The 24,614-nt window shown below is 37.7% G+C and overlaps 1 protein-coding gene across 1 annotated transcript in view; it reads left to right on the top strand.

Moving 5' to 3' along the window:
• gbe1b (glucan (1,4-alpha-), branching enzyme 1b) overlaps positions 1 to 24,614 on the top strand; it is a 102,839-nt gene that overhangs the window by 40,754 nt on the left and 37,471 nt on the right. Inside the window, exons 9-12 of the mRNA XM_082502524.1 lie at positions 1,264 to 1,391; positions 1,686 to 1,784; positions 12,716 to 12,826; positions 12,921 to 13,092. Of these exons, the coding sequence (XP_082358650.1) occupies positions 1,264 to 1,391; positions 1,686 to 1,784; positions 12,716 to 12,826; positions 12,921 to 13,092 (510 nt within the window). The remainder of the gene's footprint in view (positions 1 to 1,263; positions 1,392 to 1,685; positions 1,785 to 12,715; positions 12,827 to 12,920; positions 13,093 to 24,614) is intronic.

Below are 24,614 nucleotides of genomic sequence, written 5' to 3'. Positions count from 1 at the left end.
ATGTTGTCATGGAGGTAAACAATACATTTTGTTTAGCAAATGTTAGACAACATTGGTGAACGATTTTCAGAAGTTGTCTGCATAGTGGATTTTAATGTGCTGAGTGCAAATAGGCCAATTAAAACATCTGATTAGCTACAATTTATAAAATGTGTAGTTTTATGTCTTCTCATCTGTATGTCATTGCTTCATGTGATAACATGTAACATTTCTTTATGTAACAATATATAGCAGGGTTATAAGATAAGAAAATCTTTATTCTATATTTGGGAATTTCCTATGTTATAACATTTGATGCAACAGCAACAGTTATAATGGTAGTATTAGCAACAAAGTAGCAGTGACAGTAACTAAAGGTAAAAAAATAAATAAAGAAATATGCAAAAATATATGTTTAACAACTGAATGTCTTTAGAAAATTGCCTGACAGAGCAGGTCTAGATGAGATGTTGTTTCATGGAAAAACACATTACTTGGCAACAATATAGTTTTCCTTCTGCTAGAAATGTCAAATCCAAGATCAGAGTAGAGGGCAAAAGGTCAAATGGAGAGATGATAATATCTGAACTTTGACAACTGTGTCATACTTGATACAAATCCAGTTCAAACAAGCCTAATTATAGCAAAATTAGATTAATATTTTGAGCTGAGTCTGAAAATTAGCGCTTACCTTCATTTTTGCCAAAATTCAGGGGTCAGAATGTATTTTTGGTGTTAGAACTGCTCTGCTAGCATGCTCATGAAAACCAGAACCAACAAATAATTTTAAGTATCATTTTCAGTTTCTGCAACTCAAAATTAGTACAGTTTGACTACTTTTAATTTGGAAGAATTTTGACTGTACACTGTCTTGGATGCACTTGAATAATATTCAGTGATTAATACTGTCCACCTTTTAAAAATAAAACTTTAGTTCTCATTATGCCAACAAAACACATTTTTAAACATGCCAAAAAGTGAGATAAAGTGAGATCAAGAATATTCATCTGTATTTAATCTTAATAATAATTGCTCCAGAGTTTAAATCTCTCCGCGTACCCTACAAGTTCTGGTAAGAGCTGCTCTTTAGTCTCTAGAGGCATTTTTATTAGTTTCTTATCCAAAGGAGCCTTCGGCCTTCATTAAGATTACATTTATTTCACAATTTTAGGACATTTTAGAAATATGTCAAGAAGAGAAAGCAAAGCGGTAGCATCAGTTAAAAAAAAAAATCTGTAGTTTGGGTGAAAACATGATGAGTGTTCACTGTGTGGGTGTTTACAGGCACAGGTTTCACAGGGGACTACAGTGAATACTTTGGCCTACAGGTAGATGAAGATTCTTTGGTTTACCTGATGCTTGCCAATCACATTCTTCATACCCTTTATCCTGACTGCATCACTGTTGCAGAGGTAAAAACCCACTGCCACACACACATCTTTGCATTCACTAACTTTGCAATGACACTGCCCAGAGCTGTTATTAATTAAAAGAACTTATTAGTTAGACATAGCTTACTTGCGTATTCATTGCTGTAATTAAAAGGTAATGCAAAAGGAAATGGGGTGTCGCTCTTTCCTTTTTTTTGCCTGTGGTGTAGGAATTTCACCCCTTAACATGTGAGTTGTGGGTATTGATAAAATCTTTGTTGAAATCTGTGCCCGCAAAGTAGAAATGTGATATTAAATAATAAGACTTTCCTATAGGATGTGTCAGGGATGCCAGCTCTCTGCAGAAAAGTGGAGGAGGGAGGACTTGGTTTTGATTACCGACTGGCAATGGCTGTCCCTGACAAGTGGATTCAGGTAAGGTGATTCTAAATTGATTTAATGTATTTTTATTTATATAGCACCAAATTACAACAACAGTCACCTTGGGGTGGTTTAAAGTGTAAGGAAAGACCCTACAATAGAGAAAAGTCCTGACAATCAGATGACCCCCTTAGAGCAAGCACATGTGGTTCCTTTAAATCTATCTTGGACATATTGGGAAACATTTGCAACTTTGAGAAACAGTTGATATGGTGCCAGTTTAGCTCAGTGGATGAGCAGGCGACTACATGCCGTATGGCCGGAGAGCAGTTGGCCCTTTCCTGCATGTCTTGCTCTCTCTCTCCCCGCTTTCTTGTCTATCTTCGCTGTCCCTATCCAATAAAGCCTTAAAAAATGGTTGATTTTGTGCACTGCTGCGCTTTTATGTATTATAGACAAGGAGAGTTGATGCACCTAAAATGACAAAAAAATTCCCCCCAAAAAACTTGTGATATAGAAAAAATGTGAACAGCATCCAGTGCAAATGTTTAAACTCGGCATTCAAGGCAGCATTTCAAATGTTGAAATTACAAACATTTATTTTTTTAAAAGCCTTCTACTGTGTATTCATTTTAAATTTAATAGCAGAAATAGCTGTATAATTCAGAAAGTTGCCTGCAAGACTGTAAAGGTTGTGTGCTCAAAAGTACACACATACATATACACACCTGTTGGAGCTTCTCACGACTAATTAGGTTAATTAGGAACAGGTCATTAACATGATTGGGTGTAAGAAGAACATCCCACAGAGCCAGGGTTTCTCAGTTTAAAAAAAAAAAAAAGCGTGAAGAAGGGTTTACTATTCAGTGAAAAACTGTGTAGGCAAAGTAGTTTAATTTAAGAACAAAAAAGAAAGAATTTCTGGATTTCGTCATTTATGGTACACAATATCATTAAAAGATTAAGAGAGTAAACATGAATCTCTGTACTCGAGGGATAAGGCTGACAACCAATAATGAATGACTGTGATCTTCAAGGCCTCAGGGAGCACTGCATTAAAACATGATCCTGTTGTGGAAATTACTGCGTGGGCTTAAGAACACTTTTGAAAACAGTTGTCAGCAAATGCAGTTTGTCCCTGCATCCACGTATATAATGATTAAAATTATACCAAAAGGAAAAAAACCAGATAAACAAGACTCACAAAGAATGCCTTCTCTGGTTACAGTCCTAATGTATGATTGACTGAGACACAGTGGAACGCCACACTAGCTCTGATGACTTAAAATTTTAAATTATTTTTGGATATCATGGACACCAGAGCCTCAGGGGAAGGGGAAAGAAAAGGACCATGGCTTGTTGAGAGCAGATAGTTGCAAAACAAGCATTGGTGATGGTATAGCAATTAAGTGAACAAGGCACGGTTACTTTGCACATCTCTCATAAGGCACCATCAGTGTTGACCGATATACAGTCGAACCTCGCCTACTCGCAGTCAAGTATTTGCTGATTTTTTTTCGATTTTTCTTTCACACAGCACATCTGAACTATTCCCTAATTATTTTCATTAGTATGATAGTTTAAAATATATATTTAGTGTTTGAACTATTAAAATATGTAGTTTTTTGTGCTCTTTTTAAGGAAAAAGCCTTATTTATTTCAAAGTATTACAATTATTATTATTATTATTATTACAATAGAAATTATATTATATAAAAAATGTATATGTTGTCTTTTTTCACTTCCCATTGAATACTATTTTAAATGGTTTGCATATAATTTCCTTACAGCTTATTTACATTTTACATAGCATCCTAACTTTTCTGGAGAAATGATTGTAGTAGCTGATTTCTAAAATATAAGAACCACTGTCACTGGCTAAATCCTTTCAGTGTTTACAGTAAAGCCTAAAGCCTGTGCATTATAAATACCTTCATGATAAAGGTGGCTTTGATGTTTGTAAGGGTTTGTTTTGGTAACTCTTTCTCAAGATGGGCAACAGTCACTAAATCAACCCAGGACTGTAAGGCCTAAGGAGGATTAACGTGAGAATGAAATGTATGTTTTCATATTTCTGGTATTCTTTCTGTTATATAAAAAAAAAACAGATAACATTGAACCTAATTCTGAAATCTTTTTTTATACATAGGTTTTAAGGGTATTCAAACTGAAAAAGTTTTTTGTTGTTGCTTTTTCTAAAGCAGTGCAACCCTTTTTATTTTTTTCCCCTTCTTAATGCTACCCACTGTGCAAGTGGGAAGGTCAGTATTTATCCATGCAAACACTGAGCTATGAATAAATGATGGAAGCGACACAATTGTTATTGAAAAAGAAAAGCTTTTGACTTATTCATTCATAATGACCTTTTTCTTAGATCAGTAATTTTTTTTAAGAGTCCTTTGCATGGATGTGTGCACATTTTTCTTTTTTTTCTTTTTCTTTTTTTTCCGTGAATGAGAAGAAAAATGAGATTTAATAATGTGAAGGTCATCTAGTCACTGATCTTGGCGGAAATTTCTTCTGTGATGTTTTTTTTTTTTTTTTTCCTTTTTCTTAAGTGAGGCTTTAAATAGGCTGGCAGTCACCTTTACATTTCACATTATTCATTATTCACTCTGAATGTCTGTCCTTGACGTAGCTTATGATATCAAAGCAAGGGTTATTTTTCTGTCTGTATTCAGTGCTGTTTTGATTTTTCCAAAACGATTATACAAGCTTAATAGTTAAAGAGTGCCACAAGAAAGGGTTCAGCTAGAAGGTTTATCACCCATCGCTGACTGTCAGGGTAGGTAGGCTGAATAAGAGGACGCTTATTGTCATCTATAACCAAAGACAGCTGTGCTGTGAAGATGTGCAAAAAATGCATTTTTAATTCCAACAGTGGCATTCAAATGACACTATGCAGGAAGTGATTGTTTGTAGTGTCTAAATCTGGACATTTATATTTTCCTCAGGTGGATCTCTGCCATTCAGGTTTCAATTGATTTTTATATTTTGCAGTGTAATTTAAGATTATCTATTTATTATTAAAGAAATTAAAAATAAAATGGGTCTAACAGAAATCTTTCTTTTCATAGTACATTTTCTTTAGTTATATATAGCAGTGCACCCCCAACCCCCGGGCCGCGTGGTTTTCAGGGTTTTTATCTGTTTTTAGTGTTTATTTTTTTTAAATCATTTCTTATCGTTAACTCTGTTTCCCTGGGTCTTTTCCCGTGTGTTGTGAATAAATCGTCTATTTTTTTGGTACCGGTACTGGTTTTATTTTTGTTTATTTTGTTAACCGCAAGACCTTAGAGGCCGGTCCGTGAAAATATTGTCGGACATAAACTGGTCCGTGGCACAAAAAAGGTTGGGGACGGCTGATATACCGTAGATATCTTTAGCTATATACTCATTGTAGAGTTTTAATATATTGGTCTACCATGAAAGCTCTGTGTTTAAAGATAAAATGTGAAATTGATGAGTTGGAGGTCGAAATGAGAAGCAGTTATTTTTTCTTGATTATTAATTGCTTTGTGGTCGTGTCTTTTATTTCAATGCAATCCCACTACTAGAATAGAATTCATCAAAGATGTTAATTTCTGTTTACCTTTTTATTTATCCACGTTTTCTGTCTTATTTTTCATTATGACAAATATTGCACCAGATGATCATTGTTAGAGTTTGGTATCTCTGCTACACATATCTTCACTCACCACATATATGATACACACACAAAATTGAGAAGAACATGCAGGGGGATGCTGGGGTGATGGCAGGGTTGAATCAGCAGGAAGTGATACAGGGCTGCAGCATCACTGAGATGTCAGGGGGAGAGAGAAGGAATTTGCAGCATAGGCAACCAAATTGGGTAAGTTTGTTTGGTATATGACATGAACAAAACTAGGGCTGCTCGATTATGGCAAAAATGATAATCACGATTATTTTCACTGAAATTGAGATCACGATTATTTGACGATATTTATTTAACCCTTTAAGACCTACTATAGAACCAAGTCCACCAGAGCTTATATTATTTTTATTTATTTTTTTTACATGCTGTAGTGCCATTTGTGGGAGCATTTCAAGTTGCTATACATCAATACAACTGTTATAGCCCATATTTTAATAATATGTATGCATTAAGTGCATAGTAATTACATAAATTGCAAAAAAGTGCAATAAACTACAAAAAAAAATGAAAATCGCTTTTGTTTTGTTTACATATATTTCTACTTGGAGAAGTTTAAGAGGTTTATCCCTCAAAACTTTAAATACAATAAAGTTGCAAAAAATAGTTTCCCACCACAGGAAATTTATTTTGAGTGTCTTCATAGTTTTATTTTGGAGATACAGCAATTTTTATATACTGCAGGAAAAACAAAAAACAATCCTATGATGCAAATTTGCAAAGAAAACAGCATGTGCATCATTTCACTGTGGGAAGTGTTACGAACAGCTGATAGGAACGGCAAAGCGTGTTTCTGGAATATTATGTTTTTGTTCCTGCAAGCGCTTTTTATGCAATTTTTGCAAAGCTATATGTGGAACGAAACCGTGACCGAGGACAACCTGATGGCATAAGATGTAAGTACAACTCCTCCGGTTTCATATGCAAAACAAATTATTGCGCTAGCTTACACGGTTCAGGTTCTACAGGGATTTAAAAATAGTTACGCAAAACGGAGCATGCTGCTCTGACCGGCTTTAAAGGGTTAACAATGACTTTAAAAAAATAATATAAAATAGTGTGCAACACCACTGAAGTTTTTTGTTTTTTAAACTCTTTTCAACCAACGGCAGTCACTCTCTTCTCCAAATAACTATAGCTTTCCGAGCTTCCCTCGGGTCCTCTTAATCAGCGGTCTCCACCCTTTTTTGCGCCACTGACCGGTTTATGCCCGACAATATTTTCACGGACCGGCCTTTAAGGTGTCGCGGATAAATGAGGGAGGGGCTAATAATCGGCTCAGTCATTTTTAATGATCGTTGAAAGCCCAGATCGTAATCGTGATTAAAATTCGATTAATTGAGCAGCCCTAAACAAAACCAGGCATGTTACATGTGTATGATACAGCAGAGCCTGAGCTGTCTGGGAGAACTAGCTTGCAGGCTTTGGTCTATTTTTGTTTATGCTGCATTGAGAAAAGCCTATACCCTTTACCTTTTTTTTCCTTTTTTTTGTAAAACAGTCTTCATGTTGACTGAAGAGGTTTTACTTTTTTCGTTTTTGGTGAAGCCCACCATCAGTTATCCAATACAGCATGATGCACAGCTCTTTGCTCAGGGAAGGAAGCTCAAACAAAAAGCATGCAGAGAAAAACCTGCTGGAGGAAAGGCATTCATTAGCTTCCTGTCTGGCAGATGACGCTACAAAAGGAGCTGCGTTGTACTGTATGTCTATAGGTATCGGTCAACAAGACTTATGTACTGTATATATTTAGTATGCTAATACTCCTGATGAGTACACAACCAGTAACTCGAATTTTTTACTTAACAAAAGCAGCTTCATGAGTGCTTCCAATAACTCTTCATTATGGGCATAACTGATAACAGTATCACAGTGTTGGGTGTTAACGACGTGTTATCATACAACACTGCTTCAGACTGGATGGAAAATTCTGGGCACCAAATATTCTCATTTCTTCCACAACAACTGCTGAAGCACCCTTTAGTTTGGCACTCCAGCCCAAACTGCCACTGTGAAAGTGCTTGATGGCCCACACTGGAAAAACATTGTTTATATTTGTTCAGCCATCAGGTATGGAAGTCCATAACTATATAATATTGAAGCCAAGTAGCAGAAAGCACATACCCGCCCCACCATCCACCCAGAGACAAAATAAGGTTATTATGGATTTTATTAAATAATTTTCTTTTTTTAGTTTTTTAGCCACAGTGACAGCACCAGCATCCCAATGAACATGGACAGGTTCAAGCAGCTATTTCTGCTTTGGAGCTCTGTGTGTGTGTGTGTGTGTGTGTGTGTGTGTGTGTGTGTGTGTGTGTGTGTGTGTGTGTGTGTGTGTGTCTGTCTGTCTGTCTGTCTGTCATCTGGAGGACTTGGATAACTTTACAGTACTTGGAACCAGCACGCAACTTCTAATATATTTTCCTGACCCCATTTGTGCTTGATGACAGAATGTGTTTTGATGAAATCAGCAATTATTACTTTAGAAAGTACAGTTGCAGTGAGTTTTCTCTGGGGATGTGTCTGTCTGTCGGGTTCAGCCAGTAGATGAACGTAGACTGTTTTTAAAAGTAATGTTTTATTTTTTTACTGGTGCACTTGAGCATTTTCAGAGAAAGTAGAGGCTTTTTTTTTTCCATTTGAGGAAAATGTCTGTATGCAGAATGCCTAAAGAGGTTGTCTGATTTAAAATTCATGTAAAACTGTGCCTTTTTAAATGTATCCACTAGCCCACACTAGAAGTTTTATTTACTCATATTTTGGTGAGAAAAAGCAAAATATAAAGAGTCTGACCTCGGCACCGCATGCATCCTCTTGCTCTATGGTTTCTTGTGTTTCTCAGTGGGGGAAGTCAACGCATCGTTAATCAAGTCTGTCTCTCACAGCAGTGGGTTTTACTCAGTAGTAGGGATGTGGAGGTAGAGGAGAGGGGGAGAGAGAGAGAGAGATCGTCCCAGACTTGACCTTCCTCTGTGATACTTGCAATAGGTGTGCAGCAGGCAGTGCTGTACCACCGAGGTTTCACAGGATTATCCTCAGGATGCCTCTGGAGAGGTTCTTGCTGCTTTTACTTTCCAAACAATATTGCTGGCAATGCAATATTTGTTTAGATTCTTCTCCTGGTTGCAATTTTCAATTAAATTTGTTCCCTCCCTCAGGAGACTTGAAGCTGGAGGAGAGCAAGTGAGCAACAAATTTTTTTATTTTTTGTATTTCTGTGCAGGGAAGCATTCATATGAACATGCCTTGGTATAGTCAGTGGAGTGCACTCAGGGCTAGCCTTGCCTCTTCTCACAGAGTGTCAATTAGGGAGGGATTTGAATGGACTGAAGTGGAGCCTCCAGTGAGGTGTGTGTTGCAGAGAAGGAAGACGTGAAGCGCGGAGGGCAGGCATTCAGACAGACGACGAGAGACAGACAGGCAGGAAGAAAGAGAGGGAAAGGGAGACAAAGACGCAGAGCAACAGAACCGTGAGCTTATTTATAGATTCACATGTGTGCACGGATGAATTTCTCTCAGTTCTTTGGCTGGGACCTCACGCTGTGTTTCGTCCTCAGCATGACTGATTGATATGACTCATTTACTTGGCTGCACAAGGCTGTTAGGACCAACAGACTGTGAAAAATTAAGATATCCTAATGAGAGGACCAGATAAGGCGCGCAGCACAAGTTTGGATGATTCGATCTGATTATCACCATAAAATGCTGTCACTCCTAATGGATAATGTTACAAAAGCCCTTTAATTTAACAAGCACCCTTCCCTCCAGCTACAGTGGATTGAGATGTAATTGAAACAATTAGAGGCGACAGAGGTAGAGGGCTCCATGGTTGCAGCTCGGATAAAAGAAGGTGACACGGAGAATTCTCCAGCAGCCCTCTGCTTCTCTCAGCTGTTCAACTCGAATGACCTCTGAGTCAATTGTTCCAATTCTTGTTTCTGTTCCTCCATTTATTTTAATTGAATGAAAATATCAGTCCGCACACCTCTGTCCTTATTAGTTTCAGGGGGAAAATCTATTTCTAGACCACATACTTTGCTCTGCCCATCATAGCAGAAACACTTTCAATTACAATGGCTTAATAAAATTCAGACTGCCAGAAAGCAAAGATGTTGTTCAGCCTGTTTATGTAAACATGTCAGCGATTTCTTTGCCGGCCTTAAAAGGGCACCCACTCTGTCTGACCCCCTCTGCCAGTGTCACACTCTGCTTGCCTGCTTTAATGACAGCACCATTTCAGGTTCGTCCTGCTTTATTTTATTAGCTAATTGCACTCTGAGGCCACCCTTGTGTGGTGTTAACTGGCGGTGCAGGATTTCTTTAGCGAGGGCTTTTGCAGGAAAACTGTGAGGTGAGCTAACAAGTGTTTTTCAGCTGAGAGAAGCCTGCCGATGTGGGCAGAAAAGTTCATTAATTTTCAAAACAGGGAACATATAAAGATGGGATGAAATTAGCTTGATCCACTGGATTGAGAACTGCACACCTTTGTTCCCTTTTCACCTCTGGGGGCGGCACTGTATGTGCAAAGAGAGGATGTGCCCATAGCAACGCAAACTCAAACACACTTTCAGCAAATGTGATTGCAGAGAGAGCAGAGGCAGGATGCTCAGGCCAGCCACAAAATGTAAAACAAGAGCTTTAGACTCACATTCCCCACCAAGTCCTTGCCAGCACTATGTGATGGTGGAAGAGAGCCTCTTGAATCAGTCACAGCATGTCTGTGACAGTGAGATGACCTCATCCTGCGCTGCAAGATTTTTTTTTTTTTTTAATTTTATTTTTGGCTCTGCCTAATTAATCTGGGCACTCTGGTTGGCTCCTGACAGCAGGCTTGTAAAGTAAGATTTGTGCACTGCTCATTATCATTGATGAAGTGGAGTGTCAGTGGTGCCAGGAAGCTCGGCTGGTCGGGGCTGATGTGGGTGAGCTGGTGGTAGAGAAGTCGTCAACCCATTCACTTCTGTCTCTGCTCCAACAGTCCCACTCCCAGATTAATTGCTCCCAGACCACTTTTGTGGTTGAATTGAATTGTAATGATTCATAAGGAAGTGTAAAATGTCTGATTGTACGTGGATGTGGAGGCAACTAGGATGATCTCTGGGGCATATCCTGTAGATTCGATTCTCTAGCTGTGATACTCGAGCTGGAGGTGAACAAAAAGATGCCAATCTTTTAGATTTTCATTTAGCTGATGTTTAATGTGTAATTTATAGTTGAATTTATCTGCATGTTGTGTTATTAGACCAAACCGTCCTCCCTAACAAGACACTTTGAATTAAATTAACGGTTTGTATTTAATCTTTTTTTTTTATACTCACCTCAACATGTGATATGTTTTTCTTAGGTTGACTTCCACTTCTCCCTGAAATGACTGTTTGCCTTACAATTATTATTACCATTATGTTTTCCATTATAAAGCCGTTTATTTTGTGACATTATTTTACAAATAGAACTGGGATTAAAAAAAACAAGAAAAACTTACTTACTTTGATTCTAGATGTTACCTTTTAAATATTATGACGGAAGTTGTTCTCTTTTCTGCCTAAATATTCAAGACCAAAGAGTACCGTAGTTTTCAGACTATAAGGCGCATTAAGTGAAACATAACAGTCAGATAAGTCGAACTTTATTCAACTCATTCACAACAACTCTCAACATTGTTGTAACACATAAAATAGAGAACATTACACTCACTTTTTCAGTTCATTCCTCTTCCACAAATCCATCAAATTCTTCATCTTCAGTGTCTGAGTTTAACAGTTGGGCGATTTCGGCATCACGCATGCCCGGATCCGTCTTGTCATTATCCGAGTAAGTCTTGTTACCGTTACTCAGCTGTTCAACGATGATTCCGGCCTTCGTGAAAGCTCGGACGACACTTGAGACTGATACCTTAGCCCAGGCATCCACGATCCATTGGCAGATAGTGGCTTAACTTGCCCGCTTCGTAAGCATCATAGCTTACCAAAGTCGTACTAAAACATTTTTAATGCATAAGGCGCACCGGATTATAAGGTCCAATTTTTGAGAAAATCAAAGGATTTTTAAGTGCGCCTTATAGTCCGAAAAATACAGTAGTTTAAGAGTCAAAAGTACTAAACAGAAACTCTAAATGAACTACTAATAACTAATTTGTTTTGTCATCTTTAATATACATTGATCAGTGGGAAGCTTAGGTGATAAAAATATTAGATATTGTTTGTAACTGTAAGTGACTTTTAGATGTGCTATTTGCTCAGTTTTGCGGCTGACCTCAATCCAGAGAGTAGTGGACAAGGCTTAGCTCGAGGATCAAGGCAAGCCACGAGCAGTTAAAACATCTGAGAATTTGTAGTACATGTAGATAATAAGCACCTTACTGAGGTTTTCTGGTAGCACTGGCAATGACTAATATGGCCACACAAGGCTAAGGTGAGGAGAAGTGAATGTGAACAGATGGTGATATATAGAGCGGGATAGCCTCTATTTAGGTGGACCAGCCAGTTCATCTCAGACATATTGATCGGCACAATTTACTCTCTTTACTCAGAGGATTATGGCTCTGTAGAGTAATATAAAGGTTTCCTGACATGTCAATCAGCTGTCACTGCCAATTCCACAGAGCAGACCTCAGCCTGTCACTGAAATGGGTTTTCCAACTCCCCCACCAGTCAGACAGGCTGTATGTCTATTGCCAAGGGTTCTTGGAGGGCACTTTTAGAAATGATAATGTTACTGTAGCTTTCTAGCATTTCTTATTTATTAAACCCACTCTCTGCCAACTGCAGTACATATAATTATTTCAGCTCTACTATTATTTGTTAATGGAATGGCAATTACAGCCAGTTAGTACGACTGTATAGCAACATTCTGTGGGAGGATAGGCTTTGGGTGCATGTTTTGGTGACCTCCGTGTTTGCTTCTGACCTCTGTAAATGACTCCTTTGGCAGAAAGTGTGCATGTAGGCAGGCTAGCGGAGGGGCATTGATTCCATGTTTGGATTTATTGTTGAATCCCTCCGTTTGGATGAGAGGCTCTGACCTTGCCCATCTCAGGTGGAGAGAGCTGATGCCTTACTACCCATGGGCTGTAGTGAAGTTATTAAAAACTCCATTACCACCATTCAAAGATAGACATAACTCACAGTGCGGATATAGAGATGTCAAAACAGAGATTGATCTGAGAGAGAAGTGTAACCCAGAGAAAACTCAGGAAAGGAAGAAAGACTGAACTGAAACACTGAGCTTTAGGCATCAGTCAGGGCCAGAACAGCTCTCTCAGCTACACATCTATCACACCCTTTTTCAATAACCCGTCTCTGTCACTGTTTAGATCCTGAAGGAGTTAAAGGATGAGGACTGGAACATAGGCAATATCGTCCACACACTGACCAACAGGCGATACGGAGAGAAGTGCATAGCTTATGCCGAAAGTCACGATCAGGTAAACTTTTCTACAACGTCTTGTGTTGTGCCAGTGAAGTCTGCATTAGTTCAGCGTGAACGTATGAATAATGAAACACGGACTGCCTTTGCAGGCTCTGGTTGGCGATAAGAGCCTGGCCTTCTGGCTGATGGACAAGGAGATGTACACCAACATGAGCTCCCTGATCCCCATGACAGCCATCATAGACCGTGGCATGCAGCTGCATAAGATGATCCGCCTCATCACTCATGGCCTGGGTGGAGAAGGCTACCTCAACTTCATGGGTGAGTCACCATGCTAATCCATAAAATCTAACATTTCATGGATTTTATATGCCAGATTTATATTTTAAGCAGGCTTTAAGAAATATTGCATTGAACTTGTTATCTTTAACAAGATTCTTTTTCGTGTCATGTAGTATAGTTCTGTTATTTTTATTGTACTTTTTTTATAACAATCATAGCAAATTCAAACCTTTAAAATCTTCAAATATTCCTTGCCGTTTATTCAAACATGACAGCTTAAAGATTTCTAATATGCTTTGCAGGTAATATGAGAGTGATTTTGCATAACTAAATACAATATGTATGTCATATAAATTCTCATTTTTACATAAGATAAAATAAAACAGACTACATGACATCTTGCTATTTGATTAGGCAATATTGTTAGATAATCATACCACATAACAACATGGTTCAGCTAACATTGAAATGCTGAACAGTCAAGAGGTGATGAAGGTCATGATTGTGAGGCAGCACCCCTCTGTTTGGCTCATTTTTTATTAAAACGGCGAGGAGAATCATTTCAGATCCCCCTCATGCACCGCATTCTTCCTGAATTTGAACTTCTTCCCTCAGGCAGACACAACAATCCCTTAGTGTTCACCGAACAGATATAAATACGCATTTATTCTCCTGTCCATCCAAGTGTTACGCAGGCAACAAGCAGTAAGAGGCTTTAGGATAAATATTTAATTGATAAGGTTATCCCTACCTAGTGCTGTTATTACTCTAGCTACAGTTATTTTCTGTATACCCTTGTAGCATACTGTGCTTTTTTGTTTGAGCGTGAAATAGAAAATAAATAAATAAATGAATTCTTTTTACCATTTCAATAATGAAAATGCAAATTCATCAAGGCTAAAAATAACTCGATGAATTTTTCATTCGGGGAAAGTGCTCATTTATATGGTTTGTTGTATTTCTTTCATGGAGCTGAAGTAGCTTGCTGCCAATAAGTCAAGGCCGATGATAAGCATCAAAGGGCCATTTTGAAGTGGGGCTGACATCGCTTTGCTGACTTGATCATAAAATACAGGGCAAAAGCCGTCAAACAGGTCCCCTCCCCTTTGCTCAAATGGAGTCGGTTCTCAGTCATTGCTGAAATGCTCTTCATTTTCAACTCATCGTCTGAGCCAGGGGCATGACTTTGTCAAGGCCTGCTGGTAAAGATAATAAAGTGATAATTAATGATGATGGAAGTTGACCTTGGTTCAAAGGAAAGGATTTCCTTGAACGTGCCACTCACTAACTTAATGTAAATACTGCTTGTACGTGTGATCCAAAGCATTTTAGCTCCACCTGGTGACCAGGTGCTCAGGTCAAACAATAAAACAATTCCTGTGCTGACCATTTGAATTTGTTATCAATCCCTGTTCACCAAGATGTCCAATTTTTACCTCGGGAAAAGACTGTCGACTTCTGATAAGTGGATTGATGTGCTTGTTGAAAAGAAGCACAGTCAAAACAGCTGTTCTCAATGGACAATCATAACAGGGCAGTCCATAATGATTAGGATGTCAGAAAAGACAACTGCAGGACAGTTGATAGTAATTATATCTGATTCTCTGGCTAAAGTATAGCTCAGAGGCACTCGTTGCTGCACTCTTGGTGCTTGTCTCGCATGGATTTTGCTGCCACGTTTACTTTCAACCACTCTGGCAGTTTCAGAATCACGGTGAGTTGATGAGACAAAACAATACTTGAAAAGTCGATTTGACAGTGATTTCATTAACTCAATCACTCTTTTGTGGCAAATACTACAAAATTTGCTCACTTGCTATCCCGGCCTAAACCCACCCACGGAGCAATTTTCCATTGATTAGAGGTCGGAATGGTGCATCGATGTGTGGACTCAAAGTGGGTTAAATTTTAGTTCAAAAGGGAAAGTTTAGCAGACATCTAAATCACACCTAGCTGTTGTGTGAACACAATTTCAACAGCTTTACATTGAAACACTGTTGCCTCACAGCAACAAGGTTGTGGGTTGAAATTAGATAAATAGTAAGAGATATAGATATATAGAGAGAGATGGTGTGGAGCACCCATTATTTTGTTGTACATGTACAATAACAATAAATTATTCAAAGAATAATTTATATTCAAAGGATTTTACAACAGTTTAGGAGTTAGATCTGTTTTTTATACACAGACCTCTGTTTTCAGAGGCTCAAAAGTAATTCAACAAACTTACAGTGTTTTAAGTATAAGGACTGGATTTAATCCTTGAATGAAAGTCTGCCCTAAGTCTAGAACCCATGTTTGTTGCATTTGGCTGAATCTGAGCCAGGACTACAGCGGTCAAGAAATTGACTCTCAGATACAAATCATTACCAAAAATTGATATCGGATTAGATGGACTCATTTGCAACAGTATCGATTTGAACAGCGCAGTCTTCGCCTCCTCCAGCTGATACACAGCTTCACACAGCACCTGCATTCAGGCAGGTACGTGGCTCTTCCACTCAGTAGCAGCAGAAGTAGTTCACATTCACTGACACTTAACAATGCTTTAGAAGGAATTTTGAGAAGTCAGTGCTCCCAGTTCATTGTAGTACTAAAGAGCTTTCATATCTTTGCACTATGTCAGTTAACTTAAAAAATAGCATCATCATTTAAGTTATTGTTTGTATTGTTCTAATAAAAATAAAATGAATAATGCCTCTTAATTTTTGGTATGTATGGTATAGAGTATTTTCCTGGGTATCAGTGTTGCACTTGTACTGATGAATGTAAGATTTCTGCTACTTCAGCAGTCCCATCATTAATAAGCAATAGTGACCCAGTTCTGCTGGCAGCCATACAGCCCATGCCGGCACACTGCTTCCTCCATGTTTGACAGATGATCCAGTATGAGTCACATCATGACTTTTTCCTTTCCTTCTCCATATTTTTCTCTTCCCATCATTCTAGTTAATCTGGGTTTCATCTTTACAAGGCATTTTTTCAGAACTGTGCAGGCTCTTTTAGAGATTTTTTTGGTGAACTTTAAATTGGACTTCTTAAGCTTAAGTGTAACCAGTGGGTTTGCACCTTGTTATAAACTCACTGTATTTTCATTCATGAAAACATCTCTTGTTTTCAAAGATTGACTTACCACCTGAGAGTGTTCTTGAGTGGGCTAGATGTTGTGAAGGGTGATTTCTCAACCATTGAAATAAACCTTTTTGTGTTGCTTATTATTATTATTATTATTATTATTATTATTATTATTAATAATAATAATAATAATAATAATAATAATAATGTACCTTATTACATCAAAATTCGTTTTTAGCTCATATTGAAAGTTCCAGTGGAAAGCTACCAGATACAAGTTTAACACCTTGAATCGACTTAAGGTCTTTGAGATGACATGCCAATATTAAGGGAACTGGAATTTCATTTGTGTTAAAAGTGGCACGCCAGAAAATCATAACCTCAAGCAAATAATTTCATATCACAGATATTTGTTGTGTTGCACACAATTAAATTAATCACTGTTGATAGATAATTTGACAAACTTCATTTTCCAAATTGTTATAATTGTTGCTATAAAATTGGTGCAACTTTGATTCCATTTGTCATGCTAATCTGTCAGCCACAGAGGTTGTAGCATCACTGCTTTGAAAGTGACCAAGCACAATAGTGGAGGTTTTTTGTTTTATTTTGTTTTATTTTTTTTAACCAACCAAGCAAGTGGAATTCCTCTTGAAGGGTTGAGCTGTATGCGGCAGTGTTAATCTGCTGTAGCACTTGCCAACCAGGCAATCTGCCCTGTGTGACTGCTTCTTTGTGAGCTTGGCTGCTGAGTTCCACACATGCATATTGTTAAATCTACCTGGAATTTAATTGTACAAGTTTCAAAGAACACTCTCACCTGTGAAAGGAAATTATTTTCTTGTGACTATGTTTTCTTTTGACACAAATGTCAGTCCATAGAACAGATCTCACCTGGCCATAAAACTGTTTACAACCCACCTGACGAAATAGTTTTCATTATCTGAAAATGGGGAACTGTAATTCCTAATTATTTAACCCCTTGATTTGAACCTGGAAGTCTACACTTCACACATTATTCATTAAAAAAAAAAAAAAAAAATGTATGGTAAGTAATTGTTTACATAGGCAAAATTACAAAAACCTATTAACCTAACTGTATATGTCCATAACATAATTACTTTCACCAGCACTGGCTCACACTAGTTGGATGGTCTATATGTCCAATTAACCCCACACAGGGAGTCAATTTGGTTGTCACATAATTGCATTACAATTGCTCAAAAGGTAACGAGTCCAGAAATCCTTTTGACAGGAATTTTCAGAAATGATGGGAAACACAAAGCTAGCTGGCTATATCTGTTTTGACTGTGTCCCAGAAGCTACACCTATAACATTGGGCCTTAATACATTTTATATGGGTGATTTAAAAACAATAAAATATGCTTATACAATGAGGAAAGAAATGGCTGTAGACATCAAAACAGTCACCAGACAGTAAACTATTTTTATTTATTTACTTTTTTTTTTTCTCTGTGGCATTTTAACATAGATATTGGCATTTGAAGCTCTGTATAAATCCGTCATGAACGTTAGCCACATCTTCAACTGAAAACAGTCGGGCTGAATTAATGATACACAAGTCATTATTTTGTTGTCCTCTATATTGATTACATTATGCAAACATTTACAGTGTATGTTGGAATAAAATTACTCTAGCTCTAGACTAAAAATGACAATCTTAATAATTGAAGTCACAAGTTCGCAAATCTGGAGTTCAGTCAGTAAATCAACATTGAAGGTGAAAGTTAGAATTGGATATAAATATAGCTAAACCAGTCTTCTGTTCATAAGAGGCGGATGTGACTGGACTGAAAAAGAAAATAGTCTTAGGAGACTTATTACTGAGATCTGACGGTTTTCATAAAGGCAGGAGGTTCAAGAGTATTTTCAAAGAAGGTTGAAGTCATCCACATTTAAATGACCTGTATATAAGTGGAGCTCATACCATGTACCATTGAGTATTCTCAACCCGGCAAAAGGCTTCAAAAGAGTCATTTACGTAAATGCACATGCTTAAAGATAAAAATGAAATCTCCCTATTGAAAATTGTTAGTTATTTGATTTTCTAAATTTAGAGTTTGCAGAATTAGACAAGTGAGACAAACCCAGAATTCAAACTTAAATGTAAACCATTCTGTCAAGTCGAGACAATCCAGTCAAGTAAAACTCAGTGGTTTGAAGAGCAGATATATGAAAGAAGGCCAGTATAAAGGAAGCAGAGAAAGAAATATTGTTCTCTTTTGAAAACTGCTGTCAGGCTGACTAAAATAATTCTGCTATCACATTATGATAAGTAATAGTGGGTGAAAGTGTTTTCAAAAGAACATAAAATGAGGGAGCTGATGAAACATGAAAGTCTACAAAAACACAAGACGCTGAAGTTGATTATTACGAACTTTTCCAAGTTCAGACCAGTAGACGAGTGGTAGAAAATGCTCGGGACAAAAAATATCAAGTAAATCTGAGATGACACACCGTGTCAATGGATCAATGATGGCAGAGTCATTTAGCCAGTGCTGAGCAAGAGCAAATTGTTTGAGCAAGCAAATCAATTTGAAGTGCCTAGACTAGAAAAACCCATTTATTTACTCATGACCAAAAGCAAACACTACACAGCAAGAGGACAAAGGGAGCATCCGCATTTGAGGGGCTCAGAGACGGATACTGTAAAGGATGTTGGAGTGTGAGTGACATTAAAGCACCAAGTGGCGTGGCAGTAATGAAACGCTTCAGTGGTTTTATCATTACATCAGCAGGGACAAAATGGAAGTGCTCTAACTTCCTGACTTTCAGTGCTCACAGAGACTTAAGATAACCTTGCAGATTTACAGTCTAAATTATTGAGCTAAAACTTCTCCGAGCACTTTGCATTCATAGAGAGCTACAATGCAACAGGCAACTATTATACTGCAGCCTTGGACAATGAATTGAAAACCAGCTCTTTCTCCTCATACATTTCAAATACATAATCCCACTGAGAGCTAAATGTGCTTTGAGGCCTGTGGTTCGGGATGAATGTGCCAGTCCCATCCCTGCTGTTGGACCAGTAAAGCTTATTTAATGTGCAAACTTGGAGCAGGAGTGCATATTAACACAGTAACAAGAAATCAATCTAGCAGGTGCAAATAATCATTGCATCATGTCTAGCTTTGTTTTATTTATTTATTTTATTGTACTGCATCTAAAACCTTCTGTGACTCGCCTTCTGATCTCTTCTGATTCACTCATTGATCTTACTTTGCCAGAATCCCTCCAATGGAAAACAGATTGATCCTTGGCTGCTTCTTGGGCTGCTAATTACTGAGGGGACTGTGTCACTGTCAAGCCCTTATCTGATGCAGAGCTGTGTAGAGGAGTAATGGAACGTGCCACCTGAAAAGCTGCCTGAGACATAACCTTGTGTAAACATAGTTGCCCTCAATTAATCATATCATTGTTAGGGCCTCCATGAGCTTTCTGACACTGTTCCAGCATTAAGTATGTGTATAAAGTCTTGCCTTAGTACAACTGCTTACATATACCTTTTCTTAAAACATTTAAAGGTTATAATATAAAAATATTTAAGTATTAGATATTTATAAATTTCCATCAACCCACTTATCCCATTCAGGGTTGCATGAGACTGAAGCTTATTCCAGCTGCATCTAGTAAAGTCTATCTATTGCCATTAGCATTTATAATATCTAATAAATGAAAAATGTAATGGTCAAGAAGAAACAGGAGAAACACCCTTCAACCATGCAAGTGTTGTAACAGAAAAATACATATAAATGACACTGGGGAAGACAGGAACAGAGCACTTATGTGCTCGTTACCAGTGTTGGTTAAGTTACTTGAAAAAAGTCATTAGTAACAAATTACTTATTACTTCTTCAAAAAGTAATTCCGCTACTTTACTGATAACTAAGTAACTACTTATTTCAAAAGTAAGTAGTTTCTTAGTTACTTTTTAAAAACACGATACACAACCTGAATAGGTAATAAAGCAATAGACCTTTGAGACCAATTCTACTTTCTCTGCATAATCCATCATATAAATTGCAATCAAATGAAAAAGTCTCTTTTTAAAACTTGTTTTATTAGTTTTAATCTTTTAACTTTATGGACACTGCATCAAGCAAAAATGTAATTATATGCAACAGACTTTGACTTGAAGAAATTTGTTTAACATTTAAACCTATTTTCTGCATATTCCAGCATATAAAATAACATTTTTTGTTTTTACACTCACTCTTTCAAATAAATGCAAGTAAAACACAGCAGAAAATAAATAAAATCAAAGACTCTGCGCCACTAAGTCCTGTCGCTCTTAAATGTATTTTTCTATTACTTTTTCTAATCTATTACTTTTTTGCAATAGTTATCCCTTACTTTACTCGTTACTTGAAAAAAGTAATCAGATTACGGTAACCCATTACTTGTAAGGCGTTACTCCCTATGTCTGCTCATTACCTTATGGTGAGTTGCATCAGATGGCGGGGGAGGATGTCAGCATTGATGGCACACCCAAACAGTTATTGACGTAAGATGATTGGCACCTGATGTGGTGGCAACTGAGCCAGAGCCAGGTGGAAACCAGAGGTAAAGGGAGCCAGCAGGCTGCAGGAGGAGTCCTGTGAAGCTTGGATGGCTTGTGGTTCTGGAGTTGGGTGTGGGAATTCAGTTCTGGGAAACCATGAAGAAAGCGGATGAGATGGTGTTGTTGACTTCAACTGAGGGTGTAGTGGGGTGGTGGAAAGACTACTTCTGTGCTGTGCCATCTTCAGGTCAAGCATAGTCTGCGGACAAAAGGGATTACTTGGCAACTACTCAAACCTCTAGGTGTTATAGGGCTGTCTTGTTTGACATGCCTCTGTGACATTGCATGGAAGTTAGGATTAGTATCTCTGGATTGGCCGACTGGGGTGGCAATTTTCCTTTTCAAGAAAGAGGGCTGGACGGTATGTTCCAAATTTAGTTGTATCCCACTCTTTAGCCTCCCTGGGATGGTCTACGGCAGGGTACCGGAAAGTAGAGTCTATCCATTAGTTGAACCTTGCATGCAGCAGGACCATTACAGTTATTGTCCCAGTTGTGGAACACTGAACCAGCTTTCTATATTTTTCAGAGTATTAAAGGGTATTGCGAAGTTTACCCAACAAATCTAGATTTGCTTTGTGGTATTATCCTTGTAGGTAATCCATCTATATAATACTAAAACACGTCTCCATATTTTATATGAGACAGCGTGCCTTTCATACGTTATTAGGATTTTGTTTATCTGTGTATTAAATGGTAAATGGCATGTATTTGTATAGCGCTTTACTAGTTCCTAAGTACCCCAAAGCGCTTTACACATCCAGTCATCCACCCATTCACACACACATTCACACACTAGTGATGGCAAGCTACATTGTGGCTTATTAGGGTGAGAATCCATCATATTTCATCCTTGAACAGAATGTGCTATCTGGTTTATTTCAGCTGTGAGGAGGTAGAGGAAGGTGATTATCATGGTGATTAATGCGGGCATATGGGAGGAACTTTGCCGTGTTATCGTAGAAGAGAGGAAAATGATTACCTAATGGAGGTGTGTCTAATGTGTTTCTTTAAAGCTGAAATCAAAGAAGAGTCAAAAGCTTCCACAGGTTACTGAATCAATTTCTCCAGGAAACCAATCATCTCCACTAGACTTTATAAAATAATAACACTGGAAAACTGAAAGTAAATAGGCAAAAGAGGCATGTGCACTTATCCCGTTAATGAATGTAGCTCTTTCAAGAGTTTTTATCAAAGCACCAGCCAGTATCCCGGCTTTTGCTGTCTAGGACAGAGCTTAGCAGGCAGATCACGTTTTTTTTCCCTCTTTCTCTAACCCTGGTGTTTTGTGCATGCAGGTGTTTGAACGTGCCCTCGCTGCTTCCATATGGCACCCACGCTGCCAGAGGAAAAAAGTATGACAAAGAAAAGCTTAATGCTGCTGGCTTATAAATAAAAAGCAATTCATACCGAAACATTTTCTCAAAGTTAGTAAAATATTATGCATTTCTGGGAAGATTTCTGTTGTATGTTGTATTTGTGCAGTTTGTGGCAATAAATTAAGTCACATGATGCTGAAATATTGCAAGTGCAGCCTGGTGTAAGCGCTTCTTTAAATTATTTTTTTCTACTTGTGCTTTCACTAATGCTTTCTCATCCCAGCATGTAATATAATGCCATCTTGCCAGATGCCTCCTGCGTCTCCCCATTACGCGCAAGGTGTCCTTTGGCGTTGGTGCCTTGATGCATCAGCAGTATTGGCTGCTTAGTGATAACGGTGCTATTTAAGATACCTAAGTTAGAAGGGTGGAAAAGTGGTGTCAGTGGTCTAAGTTGCAATTGACTGTGGTCCCCTTCCTATTGGGACCTTCGTGTTTGGGGCTTTATATGCTTTATTTTTACTTGCTTTTTACTTTCACATTGACTCGCTTATCAGGTTTAGGCATTAGACAGCTACCTTATAAGGGTATAGAGATTAAGTCACCTTGGTATTATACCCCAGGGATGAGAATGAGTCCTGAGAGCTATGGTTAAGTTCTTTCTGTCTGAAACAGAAATTTAATCCATTGTTTCCTTTGGGTTCTATTCCATTTAGAGTTCACTGTTATTTCTTATAAGCAGACCAAGAGGTGTACACACAAAGTTATCATTCATTTCACAGTTTTGGTGATCTGTTGTGCATCATGTACTGTATGGTACATCTTTGCTGATAATGCGAAAACCAAATATATATTTTTTGCATTAACTTCAACATCGTATTTACTGACTCACATTGTTTGTGAGTCTGTAAACATCGAAAAACTATTGGAAAACTGTCAAGTTATGTGCAACATTTCAGACTGAAATTGGGGAAATTATTCATATTTCAGTTTGATTGAGTCGTCATTTCCCTAAACAGCAAATAGTACAATACTAAAATTGTTTCATTTATGCATTTTGGCCTGTGCATACAGTATATCGTATATGATGACATTAGCTGTTCTATTTACATGTACATATACAGAAACCTTTTTTCAGATGGCTATCTATGGCACACTGCATTCTTTGATGTTTCCTTTAAGAGACGTGGATATCTTGTGTACAGATATTCTGGGAATATTTTTGTTGTTGTTTTTAATTATAATGGTGTTACCAAAAAATCAATATTTGTTACTTTCATCCTGCGTAAACCTGCATTGGTGCTATATAATGAATAAAAGCCACTGAGGTTTCTTTACAATACAAAAATGACAGTAGAGATCATGCTTTAGAGGCCGTTAATGCCTTTAGAATACTTTTTTCCTCCTTTCTTTCATTTTAATTGCAATGTATTGCAAAAGTGTCAATATTTTATTTATTTTTTTATGGTTTAGTGTCTTGACACGAAGCTAAAAACGTCACATTTAGAAATAGTCTGTAAAGGTGCAGTAGAGCTACCAGTGTCTCTGCCTTGGCCTGCAGGGCCCTAATGTTTTATGGAGGACCCTCAATAATGCATGGTCTTTGATAATAATTTCGCAACCGTGAGTACACTACATACTCAAAACTGGCTTTGAACTGTGACTGTGATACACATTGCCCATGGTGGAATACCTGTGTAAAGCATTTGTAGCTTGTATCTTTGTGGATGTGTTCTCAGTGGTATATGAATTACAACAGGTTCTTTGGCTTTTTGCAGTCTGAACTGTGCATTGCATGCCACTGCATTGATCCATTCCTCTCCCTTTCTACACCAGAAAAATGTACAATGATTCTTTTGGTGCTTTCACTCCCAACACCTACCCATACTGTATGCAACATACTGCAACACAGAGCCATTTCCCTTGGGCGTGTTGAAAATCATTGTGGGACATGTAGGAACTCAAAAGTGCTGTAGATGTTAACGAGCCAGGCTGAGGGTGGATACAGCAAAATAGTACATTATGCATCAGACATAAAATATTGACGTTTGACAGTGAAATAACATCTAAATTTAGATTTTTTTTTTTCTTTCTTTCTTTCTGACGAAGGAGTTCCTTGAGGGGTTTAAAACATTTGAGAGTATTGCTTTGTGCCTTTTTACATGTATTGGCTCAGAGATTACTATATGCTTACTGTGATGATATTTGTACAATAAAATATGTATCTTTTCATGAGGGAATGATATATTTCATTCCGCACAGTCTTCTCTTCCATAGTTTACATTGTCAGCTCAGTTACAATGTAATTTTTTTTTTTATGTTATTCCAGTTCTCGGTATACAAGTCATACATTCTTTACACTGAAAATGCATTAATATGCTTATTTAAAACAACTCCACTTACAAAGCATGGGGATAGCACTATATCTTCATGTGTATTGTAATCTTTCAATTACTCAAATAGTGAAAATACAACATACTGAATGCCACAAATGGGAAAAGAATAACATCTCTTGCATAAAACTGCAAATATGTTGGGATGTCTTATGATCAGTAGTACATAATATCATCAAAAGAGTAAGAATAA

This window comes from Aulonocara stuartgranti (assembly GCF_965226115.1).
Source record: "Aulonocara stuartgranti genome assembly, chromosome: 14".
NCBI lineage: Eukaryota > Metazoa > Chordata > Actinopteri > Cichliformes > Cichlidae > Aulonocara > Aulonocara stuartgranti.
This window is presented reverse-complemented; position numbering and strand designations above follow the sequence as displayed.